Consider the following 24,305-nt stretch of genomic DNA (forward strand, 5'->3'; position numbering starts at 1 on the left):
AGGAGAGAAAAACTCAGCTTCAACAGATGGGCTTTGTACAGTCGCAAGTGACAAGAGAAACAAAAAACAAAAAAAAGCAAAATTATAGTAGTTATGGCCCCATACAAAAATATGCAGCATGAGAAGGCAGCAAGCAATGAGAGATAATGGTGCAGGCCAGGAGGTACAAAAGGTTTCACTTACCTTTCCTACTGCCAACCTCTAAATGCCACGAGGACAAACAGTCAGACCCAAGAACTGTCAGTTCTATATCACACAGGCAGACTTTTGATGAGATTACGTGGTCTCTAGAGTTGTTTATCTGTAGACTCAAACTGCTGCTCTTCCCTCCCCACCCTCCTGCTTTCCCACTTACAGGGCAGCAGAGGGGAGATTGCATTTCCAGCAAATCTACATGCTGAGAGATGTGAGAGTTAGGATTTCCCGACATGGTGCCTGAATGATTATGGACAGGTAAGAAAAACTGCCTTTGACATTTAGTAATGGCAGGTTCAGACTATCTTCTAGTCCTGCCAGCTTGTCTCCAGTTTGGACCACAGAAGCCAAGCCTGTGCAGAATCCCAGAAGTGCAAGCTGCATATGGCATTGCCCTTCCAGGCAAAGAAATGCTCTTCGTGTCCGTTCAAGAGCCAGAATGCTACGCAATTCCCAACACCGTTTCCTCTGAAGAGACAGTGATGTTTTGCTCTTCCTGGATCATACTAAATCCATTCAAGGCCTAATCACAACCTTTACTCAAGTTGACAAGTTAGAGATCCTTAGCTTGGTAACACAACAAGTTAAATCTTTTACCTGCAGGTGGACCCTAAGTTGGTTCCAACACAGCAACATCTGAACAAGCATACATTATGAAATCACAAAGTCTGGGTGTATTCTTTCATTAAGGTGATACAACAAGATCATCTAGTAGACAAAGCTCATAGGATTTCACTGTGGGGAAATGAACTCATCCTAGCATTTCCGGGAGAGAAGAGAGATGGGTTATGTGGGAGAGATTTGCTCCACATCCTGCAGAAGTGAAAGGGTCTCACCCCTGGAGAGGCAGTGTCAGACTTTCCTTTAGGCCCTGTCTTATACCAGAGAAAGAGTTCTGCCTACCTCCAACTGTTCCACCTGTAACCCCAGGAGAGAAGTTCCCCATAGTGTGAGAATTAGTCAGTCTGGTTGCAGCTGATGACACGTGGACCAGACTGGCAGCAGCTGGCATCGAATTAAATAAGGACTGCAATACTGAGGAATTTGTCACCGAGTTGAGGTTTGCTTGCAAGGCCATGGGGCCAAGGGGAAACTGTGATCCAGTGGTCAAAGTGTTTAGGAAAGGATGGTGCGTCTGCACAGAAGATGCTGGGTTGCCTGCTGAAGAAACAGCAGTAGAAAGGCTTTTACCATTCAGAAGGCCACCAGACGAAACAGCAGCAGAAATGAAAAGGTTGTGGCCGTTTTTAAACTCCACATCTCGGTCCCTTCCTTTGCTGACCTTTCCGTTATGCTGCAAAGAGTTTTTTTCTGAAGAACCCCCAGTACGAATGCTTATTTCGCTTATCTCTTTGCTTTTGACCCCTGACCGATTTAAGTCTTCTCCTTTCGTGCCACTGAGGCCTTCAAGTTGCCTCTTGTTCAAAAACGGATTTGTTTCCAATATCCCCACATCTTTGCTTCGCTGCGACTGAAAACCCAGGGAGCAGTTGGAAGTCGTCACATCTGAAGCCTTGTGCGGAAGAGAAGCACCATCGATAAAGCTGTGTAAACCAATGTCAGTTGACAGTCCACCATTGTATGTGAATCCATTGGTGGAGTTTGTACTAGGGCTGAGCCCGTCTGCCCCAGACGAGGGCATGGCAATGCTTTTCCTCGCATGTGCTGTGATCTTGGCATCAATGGCGAGGCTGTCCTCAGAAGACGGCCTGAAGGCAAACAACGAATTCTGGCTCAGGGATGAAACCGACTGCAAGGGACTGTCTGTAGTTTTGGTTAGGTTGATGTCAGATATTGGTGAAAAAGTAGATTTCCATTTACTGCTGTTCATGTTCTCGTTGGTTTGTGCTTGTTTCCTCCCAGGTAAGCTGCCACCTAGAAAGAAAGGTTTAAAATATCAAAAAGCAGCTTTCACTGAATCTGCTCAGTAAGAACAGTTTTGTTTTTTCCTTCAACACCCATATTTTTTATCAGTCTTTAATTCTCTTTCTGATCCAAAGGCAGAAATACTTGACAAATCACCTAAAAATCCTTCAAATTTGGCTTAATGCTCTGAAAAAGTTTGAGAATGCTGATCTACTCCTTCCTCCGCCTTTGCACTACAGATCCCTCCCCAAACCCTGACTTAGTGGAAAAACTGGTCAAATCTTTCCTGACCTACAACGACCAAAAAAGACTGACCCAAGATCTGTAATTATCAGCCACCTGTCTTAATTACTACGATGCAAAGCCCTGGCAGAACTGCACTCTACTCAACAGCACAGAAAGGCCTGCTATTGATAACAATGTCAGTCAGCGGCAGACACCCATTCCCAAGCCCAACCATTAAAACAACTAATTAACATTCCATACACTTACCATTTTCAACAGTCTTCTGTGGAGATTTGCTTTCCAATGATATTGTTGCAATTTTCCTCTCAATTCTAGTGGGGAAAATAAAAAGGTTATAGCACTCACTGCAATTTTTGTTGCACATTTACCCTTAAATATCTCCCTCAGGTTCATTTCTTAACAGTGGACTAAAGCATATAAAACCAAGTCACCTAGAAAACTGCATGTTACTAAAGGAACTTAAAAGCACTAGAATAATCCACCAAGAACTAACTAGAAGCTATTACAGAATTTGTGCTCTTTGCCAAAATTAGTGCATGTTCAGAGAACTTCATTATTGCTCCTTCACAACAAGACGTTGGCTGTTGCTCCCATTTCTATAGTGTTTTTTTTTCCAGCACCTCGAGCAAGAACAAAATTATTGTACCTCACAGGTCAGCAAAGAATGGCGAGTACTCCATTTTCAGAGTAACGCCTTATCAGTTTGGGGTAGGAAGCGAAAATTTTTGAATCAAACTGAAACTGGGAGCGAGAGGGAGATGGATTCTTAGTTTAAAATTACACACTTGGCCTCAATACTCCTGCAAGCAACACAGTAAAAAGAAAGTTTCTACAATAACTCTTTCAGAGGCCAGACTCTGTCAGCCTTGCAAACACAGCAAGAAGAATAGATTCCCACATTCAAGTACTGCTGCCAAAAAACCTTCCCTATTCACAATTTCAGTCTCACAAGAGGCTTGGCATAATGGAATCAGTCTCCAAGCAAAGGGAACAAAGACAGCTTAACACACCTCTCCTGTTTATTGCACCCTTATTGGCTTCCCAAGAAATCTCATCCTGAAACCGGTGCCTGCATATTCACCTGGTGCTATTGTGCTCATCTTCAGATCCCTGCTCTTCATCTGATGTTAGGGGAGAGTAATGAACGCCGTTGGTCTGAATGAGGGGCTTTTCCTTTTTCAATACCGGGGGCTGGTCATTGTCCTGGTAAGGAACAGGAGAGTTCTTCAGGGAGTTTTCAGGAGAGGAAATGGCTGTTATTTCTAAAGGCTGGTTAATGTTATTGACCTGGGCAAGAAGGAAAGAAAGCAGTTATGGATGAGAGTATCCCTTTAGAAACAAGGCATCTTGTTAAGAATATCAAGAGCGGGCTTAACTTGCTCAGCTTTAGGATAGGCCAACAGCTGCTTGTTTAGCACTGCCATTGTTATACTCCAGCATCTTGCACTAGAGCGCCCTGGATGAAAGCTTTAATGTAACTTGGAAAAATACTCTCATTATTTGATTTTATGTTTTAACACAGAAATGAAGACATGGGACAATCACATTTCTTTTCAAACTACCACGGCAGGATCACATGAACACAACTTGTATAGCTGGCTTATTAATGTGAGAATGCCATATGCTTCTGGCACTCAAACTATTTAGTCAATCTTAGCTTAAACTATATTCAAAATATTTAATCTATAGACTAAAAAAAATCAACTTCATTGAGAAAACAAACTTTGTCGTAAGAGAATAAATTATTTTTATTTTTTAATGCTCTGACAGAAAGAACTCTGAGATGTTCTACCTATTCTAAAACAGTTCACCAGCTTTCAGCAATTCTCTTGTCTCCCAGATGGGCCATTTCCACAAAGGGTCTACACTCCAATTTTAGCTACTAGTACTGTGACAACCTGAGGGTATGCCAAATAATAAAGCAGTGGAAGCTTATTTCTAATTCAAAGAGATTTCCCAGGCCCTTCTCTTTTGCCCTTACCATGGAGTTGATATTCAGCGGTGAACCTGATGGTTGAGTAAAGAGTCCAGACATAGTGGGTAAGGATTTACGTTTAGGGGAGACCCCGGAGTTCCCGCTGAGATTCCCAGTAGAGGATCTCTTCCGCCGGCCTCGCTTCTTCCCATCCTGCGCGTGTGCTTGGCCGCAGTCCAGCCGAGCGCTCGCGGGCAGAGGACTGTGCTTGTTGGAAGGGGATTGTTTTACATGTCCTGTATTAGGAGAGATTGTAAAGATGATTCTTCTCTTGGCCTCGTTCTCAGGATCTGAAAACGCTGCATCAGACTGAAGATCCCCCTTTGTTCCTTCGGCAAACATCTTCTGAGCATCTGCATATTGCAATACCCCTACCAGGCTCTGGGAGGTGCCATTTAACCTGGGGCTTGTTGAGTGCTGGTGAGCAGGGGAGTTTTGCCCAGAGTTCCTTGACTGCATCATTAGCAAAGGATGTTGTGGAGTGGAACTCCGAGACCCTACTGAGTTAAACAGACTCCCAGAGTCGTCCAGAGCTGCCTGATCAACACTATGGTTAAGATGGGCTGGGCTGTTTGTAAGATTTCCATTGACTGCCACGGAGCCAGAAGAGTAAGAAAAACCTGTTGAAAGGGAAAGTATACATCATTGCTTCTGCTGAGTGATAGTTCACAGTGCTAGATTTCTGGGATGGCTGGGAGTAGATTCAGCTCTACCCATGTTTGATCAGCCAGCAGCCGTGTACTACATGGGAAACTGCGCAGCTGCTTTTTACATTGTGCAGTTGAGATGGCTCTGTGTGCTGATGGTTCCAGTTAGATGTTAATTATTTTCACTACTCTTTTTCCCAATTCAGGAAAATTCATGTGTTATATGGTGTTTAAACGGAACTCATGTCAAAGTTTCTTTTGAATTTCTACACCTTCTGAAATCAGGGCTCCTCTACTCTCAACTCCTTCCTATCATCAAGGAAATAAGATCAGCAATTTCAGTCCATTTCTTCCTCAAAAAAAGAAGGGACTGTCATCTATACAGCCCATCTCCTACTCAAAATTAGACAAAAGGCTGTGGCTTAGGAAGCGACAGGGGATCTTCAAAGAAATTGTGGCAGAAGAATGCCACGTGGGAAGAAGCTTGGAAAGGGGATTAAGTATTTGTCATGGCATATCATAAATGGGTTTAGTGCTCTCGTAAGGCCTTGCCTCTGGGCTGCCTAAATGAAAGGGGTGGAAGGGAATACAGTACTATTTTACTTTTTTAAAAATTATTATTTTTAAACATTTCTTTTGTTTTATAGAAAATTGCAGCCAAGCCCTTCTTTGCAAAACAGATGCTAGAAACAACAGAAGCCCCTCAAGGTGACAAACATTAAGAACAAATGCACTCTGATGAGGGATCAGCTGTAGAACAGCTTCTGTATACCAGAACCTACTTTTCCCAGTCCACAACATTCCCATATTCTGAACAGCTAAAAGCCACAATTTCAACAGATGAATGAGTTCAGAAGCAATGTCTGTACTTAAAGGTACCCCTATTCTCTCCCTTATTGACATTTCTTCCTACCCAGATACTCGTGCCTTTACAAATGCTCATAAGACACCATTGTGACTTGCTTAAAGAAATTAATTCTGCTATTAAAAAAAAACAAAACAAAACAAAACTCCACCATCCTTCAAAATAAAATTTTTAAAGCCAGATCAGTTCATAGTATGGTAAGCACTTTGCTGGTTTGCAACACTGTAGAGATCTTAATCCACTTAGGAGAGTTTACAAAACCAACTACTTACTTAAACTGCAAGGTGCTGCAGTTCAGATAAAAACAGGTCAAACTAATACTCTGTACTAAAATGTATCCAGGCTGTAGGCACAGTTTTGACAGTCTCAGAACATCACCACCTCTGATTCTTTGCTCTCATTACAAAACACACATTTACGTAGCACTCTACTCTTCTGAATGACCTGAGAAGCGCTCAGAAAAAACTCAGACACATGCATTTGTGGACGCTGTCAAGATGAGACAGCACACCTTCACATAGATGAGGCCGTTACCTGAGGTAGCCAAAGCCAGTGGCTTGTTTCCAGCAGCACTGCTTACACCATTATGAGAACTAGCACCAATTTGCTTTTCAAGTGTTGATGAGTCTCTGTTCTGATGAACTGGGCTAGGTGTGCTTCTCTGTGGGGACAGAAAGAGGCATATTAGTACAAGAAGTATACTCAAAAGTCACTAGTTAGAACAAAAAAAAAAATCACACGCATTAGTAGATTAGAGATTAGAGGTTCTACTTCCTAAATGTCTTAGATTTATCTCGTTTTCAAAAAAAACATAGATCAGCATAGGGGACAAAACTGAGTAGTGATTACACTGTGATAGTTATCTAGCACACGCCTGATACCATCCAGTTAGAGAACAGACTCATTGTTCCAGAAGGTTTAGATGCACAACTGCACTGTGATCAGAGAGCAAATGCCTCAACCCACTGTTTACAGGCAGAAAGAAAACAAATGTTTGTATCACGTCCCCAAGCCTATACACACAAAGCTCCAAACTACCCCAAACTGAACATGAAACACATTAGACTATGTTCTTTGGTACAATGTCTGAGGGTGGTGTTTTCCTGAAAGCAGGCACAACGTTTGTGAAATGATAGGCTGAATAAACAATGACAAACGTTTGTGAGAAACCAGACCAGTCATTTTGAAACTTCTCTGCCGCTGAAAGTAGAATGAGCTTATCAGGATTTCAGAGAGATAGCCCCAAAGGTTCTCTACTGAATACCTGAGAAGTCAGCTACAGAACAGTCACTCTCACAGTAGCAATTACAACATAAAGGTACTGTTCAGGTTTATCCCACACAGTTAGCACACAAAGATCAACAATTTATCAATGACCAAGCTGAGGCAGAATTTGGTTCCCAGTGTAATGCAACAAGACAAGGGCAAAGAACAAGTTGACATATGGGATCCTTGGCTCCCGGCGCCATAAACTCTCAGATGCTGCACCTTTTCCACCAAGCCAAACATTCAGCCTATGACCTCTAGAGGCATGCACTTTATTTTCCTTCCTGGCTGAAACACCACCACAGACACAGGAGCAAAAATCTAGAGCACGACTAAGACACAAGAGGATGCATCCCAACAGCAGCCTCCCCCGAAGCACTAGACATTCAAGGTTAGCAGCCCACTATGGATTCTGGTGTACAGCACCCCATTACTGCTCAATGTGATTTTAGTTAGGCATGGAAAGTGTTGATGATCCCTTACTCACCACCTTCTCAACACGGCTAGGTAGGACTACGCTGGCCAGAGGGATACTAACAGGGAGTTTATTGGGCTGCACTGTGCTGAGAGGAATACTGATAGGTAGGCTGGTGATAGTTTCTCCATTACTCACAGAGGTTCTCTCTCTTAAACCCTGTAAATGCAAAAGAGAAAGTAATGTTCTCAACTGCAAACTATTACTGAAAAGACATCCTAAACTAACGGTAACTTGCTCATTTAGATTTTGTCTTTTTTTTTTTTCCTCATGTTGAGAATTACATGATTCAGAGTGACAACTATATAGCAAAAACAGGGCATGCATGGAGCAGCTTTGTTACCAACATCAGTCTACTGGGACAGCAACATCCAACGGCACAGAAATACATAAATTAAAGCTCCTACTGCCCCTAAGCATAAGAAAAAAGATATCTGAGGTGAGCTCATTTCTTAGTGTCTTTGTTACAGCTCTGTGAAAAACACTCATCTAACAGAGTTTGTATCTTGAGGTCCTCTGTACACAGAAGATGGAGTAGCCAGAAATTTTTCCATGGTAACCTCCTGTGGGAGGGCACCTGCTTGCTCTGAAATGAGCACCAATAGGATTCATGGCAGAACCAATGTGGACAATTTATTATTTTATTTTTTTTTTTTTTAATACAAAAGAAGTTTAGTTTTCAAGTCAAAGTACACTCACACCAGGTCAAAAAGAAGTCCTACTGCATTACTGGCACAGTTCACATGCAAACCAGTGACTCAAAGGTAAGCATGCCTTTCACGAGCACCGTATTCTCTCTTCCTCTAGCCAGTTCCTCTTTTTTATTGCACCACACCTACTGTAATTTATATTATTTTCCATGCCAAGTTGACCAAGCACATCTGCTTCTCCTAGTCTGGCCAACTTTTTGTTCTACAAGGTGTAAAGTCTGAATTCAAGCAAAAGCAAATCTTTTACCTTCTCGCCTGCAATTGGTAAGGCCGCTGGGGAAGAGGGCCGAGTTTCCTGAGGACTCAGCTTTATGCCATTTGAAATACCAGGGCTTGGATACGTAAGGCCATTCTCTTTGACGTGGTCAGCTCTGTGAACAGAGATGTAGGATCATTAGAATACAAATCTAAATACTTTTGTTTTGCCAGGAATTCCCATACCAAACTCCAGATACCATACCACTTTATTTACCTGATCAGCTAGCACTGCAGGTTTTGCTGAGACAAAACTTTTAAGTACTTAAAACTCGACTTTTAAAAACATTTTTCCACAATACAAATAAAACACTTATTAAAATAAACAAACCCATCCATTCACAACCTAGGAAATGATCATGCTCACCTCTGTATCTCATTAGTTGTTGCTTTTCCGTTGACTGCATGGTCTTGATTCAAGTGTCTCCTTAGTGCTATTTTAGCTGGGGAAAACCTGGTATAATCAGGTAAGGACAAGCTCGTCATCTTGTCTGCTTTCTGTCTGCTGCTGTGGTTTGGGGTACAAGGTACTATTTCTTGGTCCAGGTGAGAAGTCGTGTACTGAGGGGTGTTCTGCTTCGAGGACGGCCTGCTAAAAGTGTTATGGATTTCATAGGGAGTAGCATGGCCATTCATGGACAGTTCAGGGCTCATGCCATTGATGGGGGGCATAGGAAATTTAGAGCATTCAAGCTCCAGTTGGAACCTGTTGTGATCAGCCTCAGGATCACGGCTCAAATGGTTTTTATTGCGTAGCTGTACTGACAATGACTCATCAGACGGCGTGTATGATTTCAGCTGCATTAGCTCCTGCTGTCTTTGACTTTTCTCAAGTTCCACAATGCTGATCTTTAAATGAAGAGGAGGACAATGATTAAAGACCACACTTCTATTACATTATGGAGTTTTGCCTCGATATGCTTATCAGAACTGACCCCATTTCTGGGAATAAAAAACAAGTGACCCACAATTTGAGGAACAAATTTCAACGTGCTATTACAAGTTTGAGACCACAACGTGAAGGCAAGAGGAATGGCTCACATGCTTAGAAAACACCTTTTTCATTTTGGAATCAAATGTAAAATATCCTCAATGTCTATACAGAATACGGAGTAACTCAATATTGTCAGTCATTGATGGAAAAGGTCAATCCCTGCCTAGGCATCCAGTAAAAAGGCTGGATTAGCTTTAGAACTAACTTCACAAGGAAGAAAAAGTTCTTCAGTCACAGAAGTTTCATTTCTTTTTCATTGTGGTGTCATTCTGTGGGATCTGATTCCTGAACTGAGACTTCAGAGCACAAAGGCGACATTACCATGAAGCCACATATTATGTTAACGAGCAAGACTTTTTTTTTTTTTAAAGCCAGTCATGCTTTTTAAATAATGTGTAATGATAAATCATGATTCCTTCTTCCACAGCATTACCAGGGAATCAGGTCATAGAATATGCTTTCCTTAAAAGTCATCTACGTTCATATTCTTCAAGCTTACTAACAGACACTCCCCTCCCCCAACAAACAGATTGATCTCCAGAAAAAAAAAACACCTAGCTTATCCCTTAGTATCCTATTTAGTCAAGTACTCTGAAATGGCCCCTTGTCCAGGAGCTACCTTGTGTTGGTGACTCTAAAGTTGTTTCTTGCTCTGTACCTGCAGTTCCAAACAGTGCTTTTGTTTCTCAGAAATCTGATTCTTCAGCGCCTGCTTCTCTTTCAGCAAGTTCTCCAGTGACAATGTTGACCAATCCAGCTTAAGTTCTTCACAGCGTGCTTTAAGCTGCAAAGACATGAGATAAACAGATCAAAAGACAACTTTCAACTTTTCACACCACTCAAGGTACACGGTGAAAGGCATGCACCTTTCATCTGGATATCTGCAAGCAACTTCTTATCCTCTCAGCTTAAGCAAAATACCACCACAAAAGGGTCCTGTAGTCCCTGTCTAATGGGGGAGGAGGTGGCCTGGTTCCTTCTTAATATACTGTTAGCACCCAGCCTCACTAACAACTTCCATTCCCTTGCCTAACCTTACAGTTTGAGTTACTGAGATTAAAAACAGAAGTTATGGGTACTACAAAGCAAGTGCTGTACACACTTTTTTTTGCCAGAGATCCAGATAAAGTGACAAGCCCACATACAGCTGTGCAGCTGTTTAAGGGACACAGATGAGGCCAGCAAACTGCTACCTCAGCATCTGGTTATGATTAAAAAAAGGTTTCCAAGAAGTACCACCTGCATTCTTTTCCAGAAATTCTTCTCAGTTACAGAGAAGCTATAGCAGCTGGAGTGTTTTTTTGTTTTTTGTTTTGTTTGTTTGTTTGTTTTTTAATTATTATTATTCATTAAGATACCTAGAGAGGGGGGCAGCCCTCAGCTCACGATCTGTCCTCCTTACACGGATGGGAGCATCACTATGCTACTCAAATACAAGCATTGTACGCACCAGCTGTAAGCTCTGGTTCCTGAGTTCGCTGTTATCCTTCTCCAGCTGTTTTGTCTGTTCTTTCAGTTGCTGATTGTGAGCAGAGATTTCCTTCTGAGCCTGAATCAGGTCATTGTATGTCAGCGCCTTAACTCCCAACTACAACATGGAGGGTAAAAGGGAAAGAGATCATTCAGTAAGGTCTTGACACACTAATTCCAGACAACTGTCACATTCAAAAGAAAGACTGCAGAACTTCTGCAGCTTCCAGAAAGCCCCCCGACATTCTCCAAAGCACTTCATCATCACTAGGAGATACAGAAGTTGCTCTTGCCAGCCAGAACAACTGTAGAGCTACCATGTTTCCTTCTATGAGTCCAAACTTGTATTTGTAATGCAGAGTTTGTTCAACTAGCTGTGGGTGTATCCTTTAATAAAATACCACAGTGCTGTGATCTGTCACCCCCTTCTCTTGGATACAGTATCACACAACAATTTCAACAATGAAAATGAAACCTAATCAAATATTGAAAGATTCTGTGTGATTTAACATGATCTACTACAAAAAGGAGACTACTTTGAGACTACTCTAGACATGCTCATTTTTAATCAAAAGCATTTGCTTGCAGATGACGAACAAGCACACACTTCCAGCAGACCAGGGTAGCTACCTCATCAAGTTTCTGTTGAAAAAGACGTTTAATTTCCTCTTTCTGTGCCTGGCAGTGGGTGAATAACTGCTGTGCTGTCCCCAGTAGCTGTGCATTCTTCTCCTGGAAGGGGGAAGAGACAATATATATTTAGCATCAACTGCAGCACAATCCCTCTTGTTAAGATGTTTACATCTAGTTTGTACAGCAAGTTGGGTGTGACTGAGCTCAGAGTAGAAACCTATGAAAAAATCCAGCTCTCATACTTCTATGACACTGTTTTTATTAGTATTGAACACTTTGGTGAAGCTCAGTAGGTTGAAAAGAGATTTTGGGTAGTTTCTTTTGCTATATGGTAAGATATAATCTGGACAGTCTTAAATTCATTTTTATCCTCCTAGTACATTGTAAAGAAGTAGTAATAATTACATCCTACAGAGCAGAAATGGAACTGGAAAAGATTATCTGTATGATACCTGTTACTAAAATGGGAACAGAACCTGAATCTCCAGAGCCCCAATTGAGAATTTTCTTACACAATACCCATGTCTCATGGAAGGCACTCAGTAAATGAAAATACACTGTGAGGGACGTGGGAGGAAAGTCATAAATAAGCCAAGCCACTTGTACTTCTTCCAATGCCAAAATTACTTCGGCAGGCCACCCAGCCCTTCCAATGGCAGAACATTTCCTGCCCATTACATTCCTTAACTAGATACTTGCTTACTCGTTTCATGGTCACGCACCATGCAGGCAGCAAAGTGCAAGAACTGGACTATCATTTTTTTCAGTTCCAAACTGGAAGATGAGTGAAGGGAGAATAAAAAGTTCTGGAGATGACACTTTTCTCCAACTTTTTCTGCTGAAATCAAACAGGAACCATGAAGAAACTGAGCTGTCACCCCAGAAAAAGTTGAGAACAAGAGCAAAATAAATGCCTTGATCTTCCAAGCAGTCCGTTAATGAAGTGAAGCTGCAGTGCTGGCAGGTCCAGTACATGTGAAAAACACAGTGGCCCTGCCACACAGCTCATATTGCTATTCACGCCAATGACTTGGGAAAACAGTTGAGTCACTGCAAAGCTAAACTGCCTGTCACAGGTGATGCTGAAAAAGTGGTTTATGCTTTCAACATCAGCCATTTCATTCATCCTTTACAAGCAGTGGAAGAGCTGACAGCTCCATCTAAGGGTACTCCAAGTGAACTAGCAGCTCACAGCATCTTGTTTATTTTAAAACTGTATTATCTAAACGTTTTTATTGTACTTAAAAAACACCTCACATTAGAGGGAGTTATTAAATAGCATATACAACAGCACCTCATCCAGAAGAGTTCTGCTTCTGCTTTTGTGCAGTTTAACTAGCCTTGCTCAGTATAACACTCCATTAAAAAAAATCTTTTCACACTGAATTTCTCATTTCAATGTCAAGGTATGAAACAGCTGTCAGACACCACTATGAGGTGATTGCTTTTCCACACTCAAATTATGCTTCCAGCATACAGCACAATATTTGTGCACCATCGTTCTTCATTCTATTTTCTGTGCAAGAAGCTACATCAAATTTATGCCGACTTTTCTGACAACAAACACAGTAGTAAAAAATGTTATTTCAGGGGAAAAAAAAAAGGAATTTCAAAGTGCTGTTTGACTACGAAAACAAATGGGAACAACCATAAGAAAAAAAGGCTGCATGAACAGCACACCAGCATCAGCCCATTCTTAGTAACGAATGAGGTAGCACAAGTTAAGCTCTCTCATCTGGAAAAAGAGTTCCCGTTACGGGAAATCCCACAAAACAAATCAGCTTTATGCTGGCACTTTCAGAAAGCCCTCACAGGCAAGGAAATCTTCCATGGGAGCTACCAAAAGCAGGAATTGACCAGATATTAAAGGTTATAGTTGAGCTCTATGGGGAAATGTTCCTCCACATAAGTAGCAAGCATAGTCTCTTTCATTGGGACTAATTTATAAAGCAATTAAAACTGAGGTAAGGCAATACAAGAAGAAAAGGTGTTTAAGCAGTAAATCTCCTCCCTCTGCTGGAAAGATGGCTCCACAGCAAAGAAAAACACCACACACTTCACAGCTGCAGTATTTCCTTTGCCTTTCCGTGTACTTCAACTCACATTTTTGTAAATTTACACTTTGTCCACCCATGTAATCTTAGTGTATTAAGACTATCAACACTGATAAATGGACTGAAGCACCCTTAAATCATTTATACAACAGATTTTTTAATCCCATACTTCAATCTGTTGCAAGTCTAATGAACCATCTTGATGCTAGAGTATTCAGATTTTGTTTTAGGCTTTCCTACAGTGGGAAAAGACAAAGCTGTCAAAAACAAGAAAATTTAACTTCAGAGAATTAGTTTGTGGTTCTCCTCCCCCTCATCTGCCCTCCCCGCCCCCTCCCCCCCTTTTTTTTTTTAAAGCAACCCTTACACAGAGCTGCTACAACCTTCAGCTAGATTAAGCACAATTTAATTATCTCGGGGCAGTTCTACTGGCAAATCACAGGATGCATCTACGCAGGGAAGCTCATCTAAGGGGAGGGCAGGAGTATTCAGGCAGTGCATACTGCTGGAAAAGTTGACCACCACCTCTTTCTCCTGTGACCCATGAGACATTTAGAGAAGAAAAGCAGCTGCCAATCCCAAGTAGGAGAAAAGGAGAGGGTTCAAGACACCAGCTTCCTGCATTTATGCACACAGCTTCACGTCAAAATAGAAGAAACAGAAACACTGAAGTGAGCCCTCTCAGGTTGGGGGGCACCATAGGGAAGAGAGATGGTACATTTTCCCAGTCTGCAGATAGGAAATTCAAACATGTCAAGACTGACCAAGTTAGCAATAAAATCCCCACATACAATCATTCAGTCTAATTATTACTTTGGTAGAGTCTCTATAATTGGCCTGGTGCAGTACTGGTGTTCAAGTGCACACAATTCCAATCTCCACCTTTTTTCCCCCCACAACTAAGGTATCTGGTTGGCTGGCAATTTTGTTTAGAAACGACAAAAGACACCTACCTTTTCCTGCTCCAGTAACTGTTGCAGACTTGCTTTATACTGAGGAGTTTTCATGTATGCCATGAACTGCATGTACTGGATCTTAAAAGAGTCTGCAAAAGAAACAAGGAGATGATATATTTCAAGTGAGAGAAAGTGCAATGCTCCAAAAGACTGCTTGCTCCCTTGACCTCCCACCCTTGCTCTCACTTCCTTTTTGTTTGGATTCTCAGGCAAACCAAGCCATTAAGGATCAATTTAAAGCATGCTGAAAAAGTCTTCTGGTGCAAACCAAACTCTTGGATCCATTAGCTATCTTTAATAGGTAATCCAGTGACAGTCATGACGCTGCATTCTAAAATGAGGAAGATGACGGGTGCTAATGCTGCGCTTGCACAATGAAAGAGGAGTTGAACAGTTTTTAATGCACTGTCAGTAAAAGCAATACAAGACTAGCTGTAACAGCCGAAAGGGGCACTGAGCTCACAGCACTCATTCTCCCAGCATCCTTAGACGGGGCTTGCTGTATTCCTCCTGCCCCCACAGAGATGACAAGCTCATGCCCACATTCATTCTCTCTCCAGGGATTACTTGCTCCTCACCCTCACACTCCTTTTACTCCTATTATGCAACACCTTCTTTCTCCCCAGCCCTCCTGGGGTCCTTTCATCATGAAGCCAACCACATGACTAAGTCTGGTCTGCTGCAATCACAGGCAACCAGAACATGCAACAGACATTATACAGACTGTTGCAGCAAAGTTTCCTCCAGACAAGTGTAATTCCCCTCACCGCTCCCCAGGAAACACCCAACTCACTCCTTTTCTCTCTTTCTCTACAATAAGTCACTCACAACCACAACACAGTGCAGGAAGAGAGCAGAAGTTAAGGACATCACAAATGCCTTAGGCCTGTACAACAGAAGGAAACATTACAGTAGAAAGGATCAAGGGGGAACAACACCCAAGGTTTTCTTTAAATCACCTTTGTGACCCCCCCCAAAAAAAAAAAAAACACTCTGACAATCTCATTACTGTTTGACTTTGCTGTAAGTTTCACAGGGAAAATGGAGTGTTGTTGTCCAAGACTGTATTGCTTAAGAATAAAAGAATGGTTTCATTTAAAATGAAGTTATTTCTGGACTAGCCATTTCCATTTACAGTTATTTTGGATTCCTGCTAAATCCATTTCTTCCCATTTGTGCCAAATGAGAGCTAAATAACATCAAAAACACAGACCAAGACATCAACTTCAGCAGCAAGTTGGCCCCCAATATGCAGCTTTCCACAGTGGCTGTCTATTAACAGCCATTCAATTTAGCATATGCTTAGAAATGTCAAAGGAAAAATCCCCATCATGAACACTGTGACAATATTACAGCCATACCTAGCAGCTTTTGTAGTGCAGGGGGGGTAGGTGTCACCAGTAGCTGGTTAGATGAATGCCGTTGCACTTTAGGAGGTAGTTGGTAATACGGACTATGAGGTGACTTGTATGCATCTGAAGAGAGACAAAAAGATAACCTTTCATTGTTTCTGGCAAGGGCACAAAAGGCTTTATTATTCAAAGGCATGTTACTTAAAATGTTTGGACGGGCATCTACAGCTTATCTTTAGAAGAGGAGCCACAAAGACAAACAAAGACAAGCTGTCAACCACAGCACAGCTCCAGCTCCTGGTCAAATAGCTATAGACATTTTCAATCACCATCACCTCACAGAGGCACACCACCCCCTCCAGGAGAGTTTTGCTTTGGTGGTAAGGAAGAAGTTATGGCACAAAACCAAACTAAACCCAGCACTAAAGCAAGAATGACCTCCCTGCTTTCATTCAGAGCCTCAGATCCTTATCTGTACTCACATGGCAGGGAAGGGCTTCTCCTAACGCCTGCTTTGAACTCACCCTGAGGAGAGGATGAAGATGTCTGTGAAACAGTTTGAGCATGCAGAAGTTCTAGTGCAGTTTGGTTCTTCTTAGTCTTGCGCTCTGTATTTGCAGTGTTCATTTTCTTGGGACGTCCTCGTTTCCTGCCTGCCATTTTCCTTCCTTTTTTACTTAGCTTTTTCTTCCGTGCTTTCGAGGGAGATGGCTTTTTAACAGAATTTGCCCCAGCTTTTTCTTCTTCAGCACCAGAATCCTAAGAGATTTTTTAAAAGCCAAAAGCACTTTAGTCTTTTCTACCTACATATGCAGCCTTTACTTTAAGCATGCACTTATAAAGCTATTAAACAAAGTTATTAAAGTAAACCAATGCATTGCGGTTAAATAACTTGCCAATGAAATAGACTGGCTTGGGATTAGAGCTGTCCCCAGCACCCAAGTTGTGCTAATTCCCTTCTGGACCTACTCATTACGGAGAAAGAGGTCTGTTGTCTAAGAAAAGCTGATTATACCTTCTCTATTGACTATATTCTTCAACTAAATTTAATTAAAAAGTCAAAGTACATTCAACACTTTATGTTTTTGTGCATGAGCAGTTGCTGCATCTCTAATAGTGCCATGCAACTGAAGGAGAAAGGAAGTCTTTGCAAGAGACTCAGCACACTCTGAATTCCATTCAAGGGTTTATGACTCAGGGAAAGCTCTGCAAGCCAATGCGAGGGTGGTCAACCAACTCTTCTGTTCATCTTGCAATACTTTTTTTCCAGAATTATTGGTGCAATTCCCAAGTGTCACTCAATCATATTTTTGTCCACAGCAACAGCAATACCAGTTTATATACTCGGAACAAACAGTCTTCCCACAGAATCAGGCTTTTCCTGACAGATTATGAATTCATTTAAAGCTCAAGAGAAAACGTATTTACTCTACAAAAAATGCTGGACAGTCACCTTATTTTCTTGAACCTTCGTTGGAGTAGTTGTGTTGCTCTTATTTTCTCGTTGTTGACGACGTCTAGCTGCCTCTTGTTCCTCCTGAACAAATATTTTACACAATTTAAAAATTTGTTCTTATATTTTGCACTAATACAGATCCCTGCATTTCCTGACTTAGTCTTCTAAGAGAGCTAGGTGTAAGTATTCATATCATACAAAGCCAAATTTAAAAAAAAAAAAAATAAAGAAAAACAACTTTGTTACCAGCTGGGGAAAAACACTCACCCTGCTCCAGGCTACAGTCAGTCGGAAAAGGAAGTTAAGTGCAAGTCATCCTTTTGCATTGCATTACCTACTATAATGGGTTTCAAACATGTGGCCACAAAGGAAAGGATATTAAGCCCCAACATCTTCCCTTATTCTGCCCCACCTCCCAAGTCTACCCCCAAGATCATACACTAGTGTTTCAAGGTTTTTTTTAATAACACAAATTTTAAATATTACAATATCTTTACCTATACCCCCAATATTTCATGTATCACTTTCCAAGTCATATAAGTTTTTTAATGGCAAAGCCATTAATCATCATCTAATTCAACTTTAACCAAGTCCATGGAATACAGCATAAAAGCAATTTTGAAGCTTAATTTTCTACTAGCCACTAAGGCCAGGATATTTCAAACAGCTCACTAAAAGCCCGTCTTGTACCTTCCACGTGAGGTTAAACTTACACAAAAATTCGGACAACTCCAACACCTCTTCAGTTTGAGAAATTTATCAACCAGATTGCATGAATGGCAGACTTAAACAGCTTCACCATTTAAAGCAGGGTAGTTCAAAAGTACACAGATGCCATTCTGTACTTAAGGTACCACTGGTCAGTTTTAAGACTAATCTTCTCCTAAAGTTTTGAATTGCATGTCCTTGCTTCTTTCCATTACTTAGAATACCAGCACCAGTTATTTCACATGGATAAAGCCCAGTCTTAAAAATCCTCTGGCATTTTAATTCCACACGCGATAGTACAGACTGCAGCAACTGACAACGCATTTCACATCTCAAATAGCAAGTCCCAAAAGTTGAAGCTCAGAGTGCACTTCAGCTTCATTTTCATGCAGTTGAACACTGGGACAGATTCAAATTACCCTTTCCCTCTTAAACTTCAGTTTTTCAATGAACAAATAGCTCTTTAAAGGTCTCCAAGGCAAGGGAAAAACACGATGAGGTTGGCCCGTTAATTACCTATTATAAAGCTCTTAAACATTATTGTATTAGTGCTTGATGGCATATGATGCTTTGCTTCAATTAGCTCCATGCACATGTTCCTTATGTATCAAGAAAACTCAATTTGCTATCAATTCCATACATTTAACAAGTGACTAAGGTCCTCAGATTGGCTGCCCCATTATTTTGAATTTTGTACAAAAAATATCTGAAACTTACCCTGAGTTTTGGATTTTTGAGACTAGAAAAATAGTTTTCAAGCTGCAAATACAAAGATAGTCATTCTGTAAGTCGCAACAGAAAAATACATAAGAATAAAATAATTTAAGACAAATGCAGAAATTAACTGTTTTTCTTCTGCTAAGCTACATCAAGAAGCCATTTATATTCATTCTTTTTAGAGACAAACACATTGTGTGGCAGGACATAATCCAAGCCTCAACAAGGTTTTATCGTCTGCACCACAGCCTACCCTTGGTTTAAAGCTTCGTGTAATGTATCTCCACTCAGCAGAAGGCTATTTTCAATGAAGCTACTTCACTCCTGTACTCCACTAAAATATTTATCAGCACTCTAGTATATTCTTTAACAAAAGCACTATTGAACTAAAGCAGACTGAGAAAAAATACTGTATCGTATTGCACACAAAAAACTCAGCAAAGGAATAAAGTATTTTTCCACAAAAGTTTGTTTCTACAGGGTTGGTTTTGCTTTCTATAACTGAAAAGATAAAAACAAACAGCGAATGCATCAGCATTGTTACTGAGCTTTGGTTGGTTCTACATCAACTGAAAGATCAATTAAAACTGAGCATTATTACTATGGCAGTCTGTACACCACAAAGGAAAATGATGAGTTAAAGACCCCCAGAGTCTTCGCTTAATGTGTAAGCTATAGTGCAAGACCACCACTACGCACAGCTGCTATCCTGGAACACGAGAAAGAATTATACTTGTAAATTTATACACCTTCAAGTAATTAACAGACTGCCATAGGACTGCCTGAAGTTTCCTTGCTGATTCCAGAGCAGGTGAAGCAGCCAGAGATCAACTGGTCAGTAGTTATACTCACTATGGTTCGGTCAATAGTATGCAGGTAGTAAGAAACTGGTTTCCCGGTCCATGACACAGACCCTTTCAGTGGTGATAGCTCCACAACTCTCATTATAGTGCCAATATCTAAAGGAAGAAAGTCAAGTTAGGGAGCCTGAGCTTGCTCTGTTTGCCACTTAGTTCTATCCAGCTGAAAGTAGCCATGCAATGGTAAAAGCATGCTCACAACAAAACTCTAAGCTTCACATACAGAAAGCAATGGCCTAAAAGAAAGTGCTGCAGTGAGTTTAAAAAGCAGTTCCTTGTTCTCTTGTTGATCTAATTTTTATTTGCTCAGGAATAGCCATTCTAGAGTAAAATGATGCGCTAGTGCAACTTCTTAAAAAACGCGACATTCCCGTGTCTATTTTCATCTGTTATAACAGGCAGGATTTAATTAGATAGGACCAGTTCAGAATCTTGTTAGATCCAACCCATGTAAACTGTAACTGCACTAAATTTGGATTGAAGACAAATATGTTTTAAATCTGCTTTCTTGCCTGTATTTGTTTTGTTCCCTAGAATTAATAGGTATGGGATGTGCCTAAGTATTTCCATAACCACTGAACACTAAAGTGGCATGACTGTACAAGAAATTATGGCACATTTCTAATTAAAGGGAAAATAATTACCCAGAGGAGTCAAAAAGCAAGGTTTAGGATTCAGCAACATCAGTTGCTATTTTAACCACATTTTAATACTTGCTTTTGTTTGTCCAACTCTTCCCACATTTCTATTTCTTTTTCCAGGTGATACAACTAAGACAAAATTGGTATATTGATAAAAAAGGTTGACTCCTTTCAAAAGGGTTATCATTTCCACTATATATTTAAATTTATTTAATTATTCATATATCAGATGAAAACATGAGACATACTCAGGCACAAAAAAAAAAAAGACAAGCTGAATTAAAGTATTACAGAAAGCCTTCTAAGGCAGCAGCAGGAAGGTAGCACAGCAGAGTGAATCACCTTCTCTGCATGTGATGGATATGCACATTTTATGCCACAAGCTCTAAGTGGATGACATTTCCCTGGAAGCATCATTTACAACAATCCATTAAGACTGGAACAAGCCCCAGGCCTAGAGCAGCCCACGCAAATTCGTTTGATATTGGTATTTCCCAAATAAAGTATAGTCACAGAATGGGATTAGGATCTAAAACTGATTTCCATTATTTTCCCCCATTGTTTGGGACAGACAACGGTAATTTCTTTTCAGATTTTTTTTTCTTGAATCCTTGTAAGAGCTTCCTGTTAGCAGAACCTATTACCTATTCTTTTGCTAAGCAATCTGACACACACAAACCTTAATTAGCTCTTTCTATATAATTTTGGTATCAATGTTCACATCAAGCATTAAGTAACAGTATATAAAACTTCAGCATTCATGAAGGTTGAAACAGAGTAAGGAGCTGGCCCAACTGACAGTCATAATCAGGCTGTTTATCGGGGGGGGGGGGGGGGGGGGGGGGGAGGGTGTTGTATATTGGCCACTTAGTCTCCTCACTACTCTTTTAATAACTGCAGTCTGCCAAACCTAGAAAAGAGGGAGATAAGACGGTCAGAAGCCAGAAAAGGCTTGATAAGCCAAAGAAAAAAAAAATTATTTACATAGGCAGATCTCCTAAGGGAAACCACCAAAGTACCTTCTCCTATTTCATCTAGTTCTAGTGTGCTATAAAAGAGGAAGCAGACTTCGCTTAGGTGCTCTTTGCCTTATTAGCAAAATGGCAGGTGGATCTCAGCTCTCTGGAGGTTTGAGGACCTCCAGCAGCACACATCAGCTGTGTTTTATTTTCATGTACATATCTACAAAAGATTGGCAAGCAAGGATCAAATGGTTAGTAAGGTTCCAAACAACCAGATGCCACAGAAAAGATTATCAAAGAGAAATAAAATGGCACTTTTGGGTGCCCGATGCTCAGGACATTCACAACAACTCAAGCTCAGTAAAAATAACTCACAATGGCACTATTTCAGTTAAATGTCTTAATGACAGTCTTCAAATTACTGTTCTTGAAAAGCAGTTTACCATAAGCGTCAGGCCAAAACCAGAAAAGAGAACTTGAGAGTTGTAACTCTGTACGTTACTGGCCGTGTTTGTACAAGGAGGGGAATAAAGTGTTTTTGAAATCTAGAAAATGTTGTGCTCTGGACACAGTAAATGCACGTAAAACCTGGCTTGGATCATTCTACTGCTTGCAAAACTTTCAACAGTAAAAACTGAAAAAAGTCAGAAGCAAAACCAACAATACAGAGTGTTGGTAATCTCAGAACCTCATTAAATTGCAGTTCACATACTTGCAGAGGATAGCATTGGCAAATATCAAGTCTACTATGACCTGAAGGAAAGAAAAAACAAACTCTGTTGGCAGCAAAACAGACACAGCAACCGGGCTTTTATGGGATGGGTCTGTTTGACCAGTTCACAGAGCAGAGGATGAGGCATTCCAAAGTTGAGCAGTTCAGCATCTAAGACTTTTAAATCACAACTGGTGGGATTTACCTGTCCAAATTTAGACAGCTATGATACAAGGAACTTGCATGCAAGCTAGTCACTGTAGCTCTTTGTACTTAACGAAGAAATGAATCACACCCTTGAAACACCTTATTTCTCTTCAGCTATAAAAGACAACTACGAAAGCCCAGGAAGAGGGGAAACACCAATGTGAGAGACACCTAAAGCTATCAGGATGAACCTCATAAAATAGAGCTCTTCTTAAAAGACATTTCGCTTTGGCACATGTGCTATGATAATATACAGTATTTTTCTACTTACTTAACTCTTTAAAAAGCAACAAAAACCCACGTGTGCAGGTAACAAATATGGCATAATTGTAGTGAACAATAAAAAAGGGCATTCCTACCGCTCAAGTTTCGACTGTTAATTCTAAAATTTAGAGGTGCAAAAGGTTTTGAGGACACAATTCTTCCACCTATAAAAAGAAAAAAAAGAAAAAGCAAAGTCAGTTTCTACTGTTTTTTAAAAATGACCAGTTTTTAAATATAACTTAATATAGAGTCCTAAAGACCAGCTCTACTGAAACTATCACTACTGTATCATTACCAAAAAAAATGTTACTTAAAGCTCATACTGACAGCATCTAGAGAAGTCAGTATGATAGTCCTGCTAGGTAGCCATGTCACTTAGAAGCGATGGATCTTAAAAACACTTTAAAAAAGGAACACATTATTTCTCAGTGGCACTCTACAGAATATTCAGTTAGGAACAATGGTATCTTATTCCAGTTACGGTCTGTAAAACCTAAGACTGAACACTTTTATTTTTTTGTTTGTTTTTGTTTTTTGTTTTTGTTTTATTCAAATGTACCAGACTGAGCATGTGCTGAAACAGAACCAGGAAGAAGATTCGGGTTTCTAAGTTTTGTGAAGAGATCTTGAATGTTCCCCACCTTGCCACTTCTCCCAAGCCACTACTAACAAAAATTTAAAAGTCACTAAAGTTAAATAAGACATTAGGTTTCAGGGTTTTATGGTTTGCATCAGAGCCCATAAGTCACATTATTTACTTCCGCACAAAGTTGTCCTATGGGAAGCCACAGCTTCTTCGTTCATTCCACGCTTTTTTTTTTTTTTTTTAGAAATATTTGTCTTTGCAACTTCTGCCATAACCAAATACATTTGTTACTCATCCAAGTGGTTAAGAGAAAAGAAAAAGACACTAAACTACCTCAGGCATTAAGGGCTGCAGTGGCATTACTGGACATCCCCGGTCACTGGTGCCTGCAAGGCAACTTCTCAAGAAGCACACAAGACATCACCAGTGACAGTGTCCCCATTTTAATAGTAATTAGTTAATACCCAGTACTAAGTGTGACAATTTTAAATAGGAGAATCCAGTAATTGAATTCAGTATGCAATTATGGAAACTGGATGCACAAAGCCAAGCCTGTGTGGCTTTGCAGTCTCCATGGCTGGGTGTCCTCTACCCACCACTGGTGCCAAGTGTCTGAACACAGGAGCCCCACAGTCAGGAACTTTACTGGTCCCCACAATAGATGAGCAAGGACCAGTCGCTCCTCCCGCCACACAGAGCACTGGAAAAGGTCTTCATGTGCAGAGCCACCTTCAGGGAGTCACACAGATTGGTGATTCATATGAAGATAGGACATAAAAAGCCCAAAAAATCACCATCACAGTGCAGACGTTCATCCATACGGCACAGAAGGAAACCACCAACCTGGCTCCCGATGGCCATAACTAAGCTGTTACTGCCACCAGCTCCCACAGCAGCAGGAAACCAAGGGAAAAAGGTTTGAAGTTCGATTTGTTACCTTCCTTCATGTTCGCAAATCGCTCCTTCAGTTGGTGATCCACCTCAGGACCAAAGGCAAAATTATTCACAAAAATAACACTGCAAGACAATGGTGTAGTTAATAAACAGGAACAGGCACATGGCATCCAAGCATACATGCACAACTATCTCTCACCGCCTGCTATAAGCCACTGGCACTTACAGCATTTACAGGCACTTGTGAAACCAAAACACACTGCATGTCCCTGACTATACAGCTACTTCCATCTAACAAAGTGTTTTCTCCTGGCATCATTACACAAAACAGTACCTAAA

The 24,305-nt window shown here is 40.8% G+C and overlaps 1 protein-coding gene across 5 annotated transcripts in view; it reads right to left on the bottom strand.

Annotated features, from left to right (window-relative positions):
- DOT1L (DOT1 like histone lysine methyltransferase) overlaps window positions 1-24,305 on the bottom strand; it is a 74,085-nt gene that overhangs the window by 10,366 nt on the left and 39,414 nt on the right. For 3 of the 5 annotated variants that reach the window (XM_084302766.1, XM_084302763.1, XM_084302762.1), the window contains exons 9-27: window positions 24,010-24,089; window positions 22,582-22,650; window positions 19,693-19,799; window positions 18,841-18,882; window positions 17,413-17,496; window positions 16,484-16,718; window positions 15,969-16,082; window positions 14,605-14,696; window positions 11,595-11,696; window positions 10,945-11,082; window positions 10,153-10,278; window positions 8,868-9,349; window positions 8,493-8,616; window positions 7,548-7,694; window positions 6,329-6,455; window positions 4,289-4,902; window positions 3,389-3,594; window positions 2,554-2,618; window positions 1,099-2,070 (exon numbers count right to left, since the gene is read on the bottom strand). In XM_084302766.1, coding sequence (XP_084158892.1) covers window positions 1,099-2,070; window positions 2,554-2,618; window positions 3,389-3,594; window positions 4,289-4,902; window positions 6,329-6,455; window positions 7,548-7,694; window positions 8,493-8,616; window positions 8,868-9,349; window positions 10,153-10,278; window positions 10,945-11,082; window positions 11,595-11,696; window positions 14,605-14,696; window positions 15,969-16,082; window positions 16,484-16,718; window positions 17,413-17,496; window positions 18,841-18,882; window positions 19,693-19,799; window positions 22,582-22,650; window positions 24,010-24,089 — 3,926 coding nt within the window. Of the gene's footprint in view, window positions 1-9; window positions 2,071-2,553; window positions 2,619-3,388; window positions 3,595-4,288; window positions 4,903-6,328; window positions 6,456-7,547; window positions 7,695-8,492; window positions 8,617-8,867; window positions 9,350-10,152; window positions 10,279-10,944; window positions 11,083-11,594; window positions 11,697-14,604; window positions 14,697-15,968; window positions 16,083-16,483; window positions 16,719-17,412; window positions 17,497-18,840; window positions 18,883-19,692; window positions 19,800-22,581; window positions 22,651-24,009; window positions 24,090-24,305 lie in introns of those variants that run through there. The other 2 variants (XM_084302764.1, XM_084302765.1) reach the window with 2 other exon arrangements.

This window comes from Netta rufina, assembly GCF_964035555.1.
Source record: "Netta rufina genome assembly, chromosome: 28".
NCBI classification, from domain to species: Eukaryota; Metazoa; Chordata; class Aves; order Anseriformes; family Anatidae; genus Netta; species Netta rufina.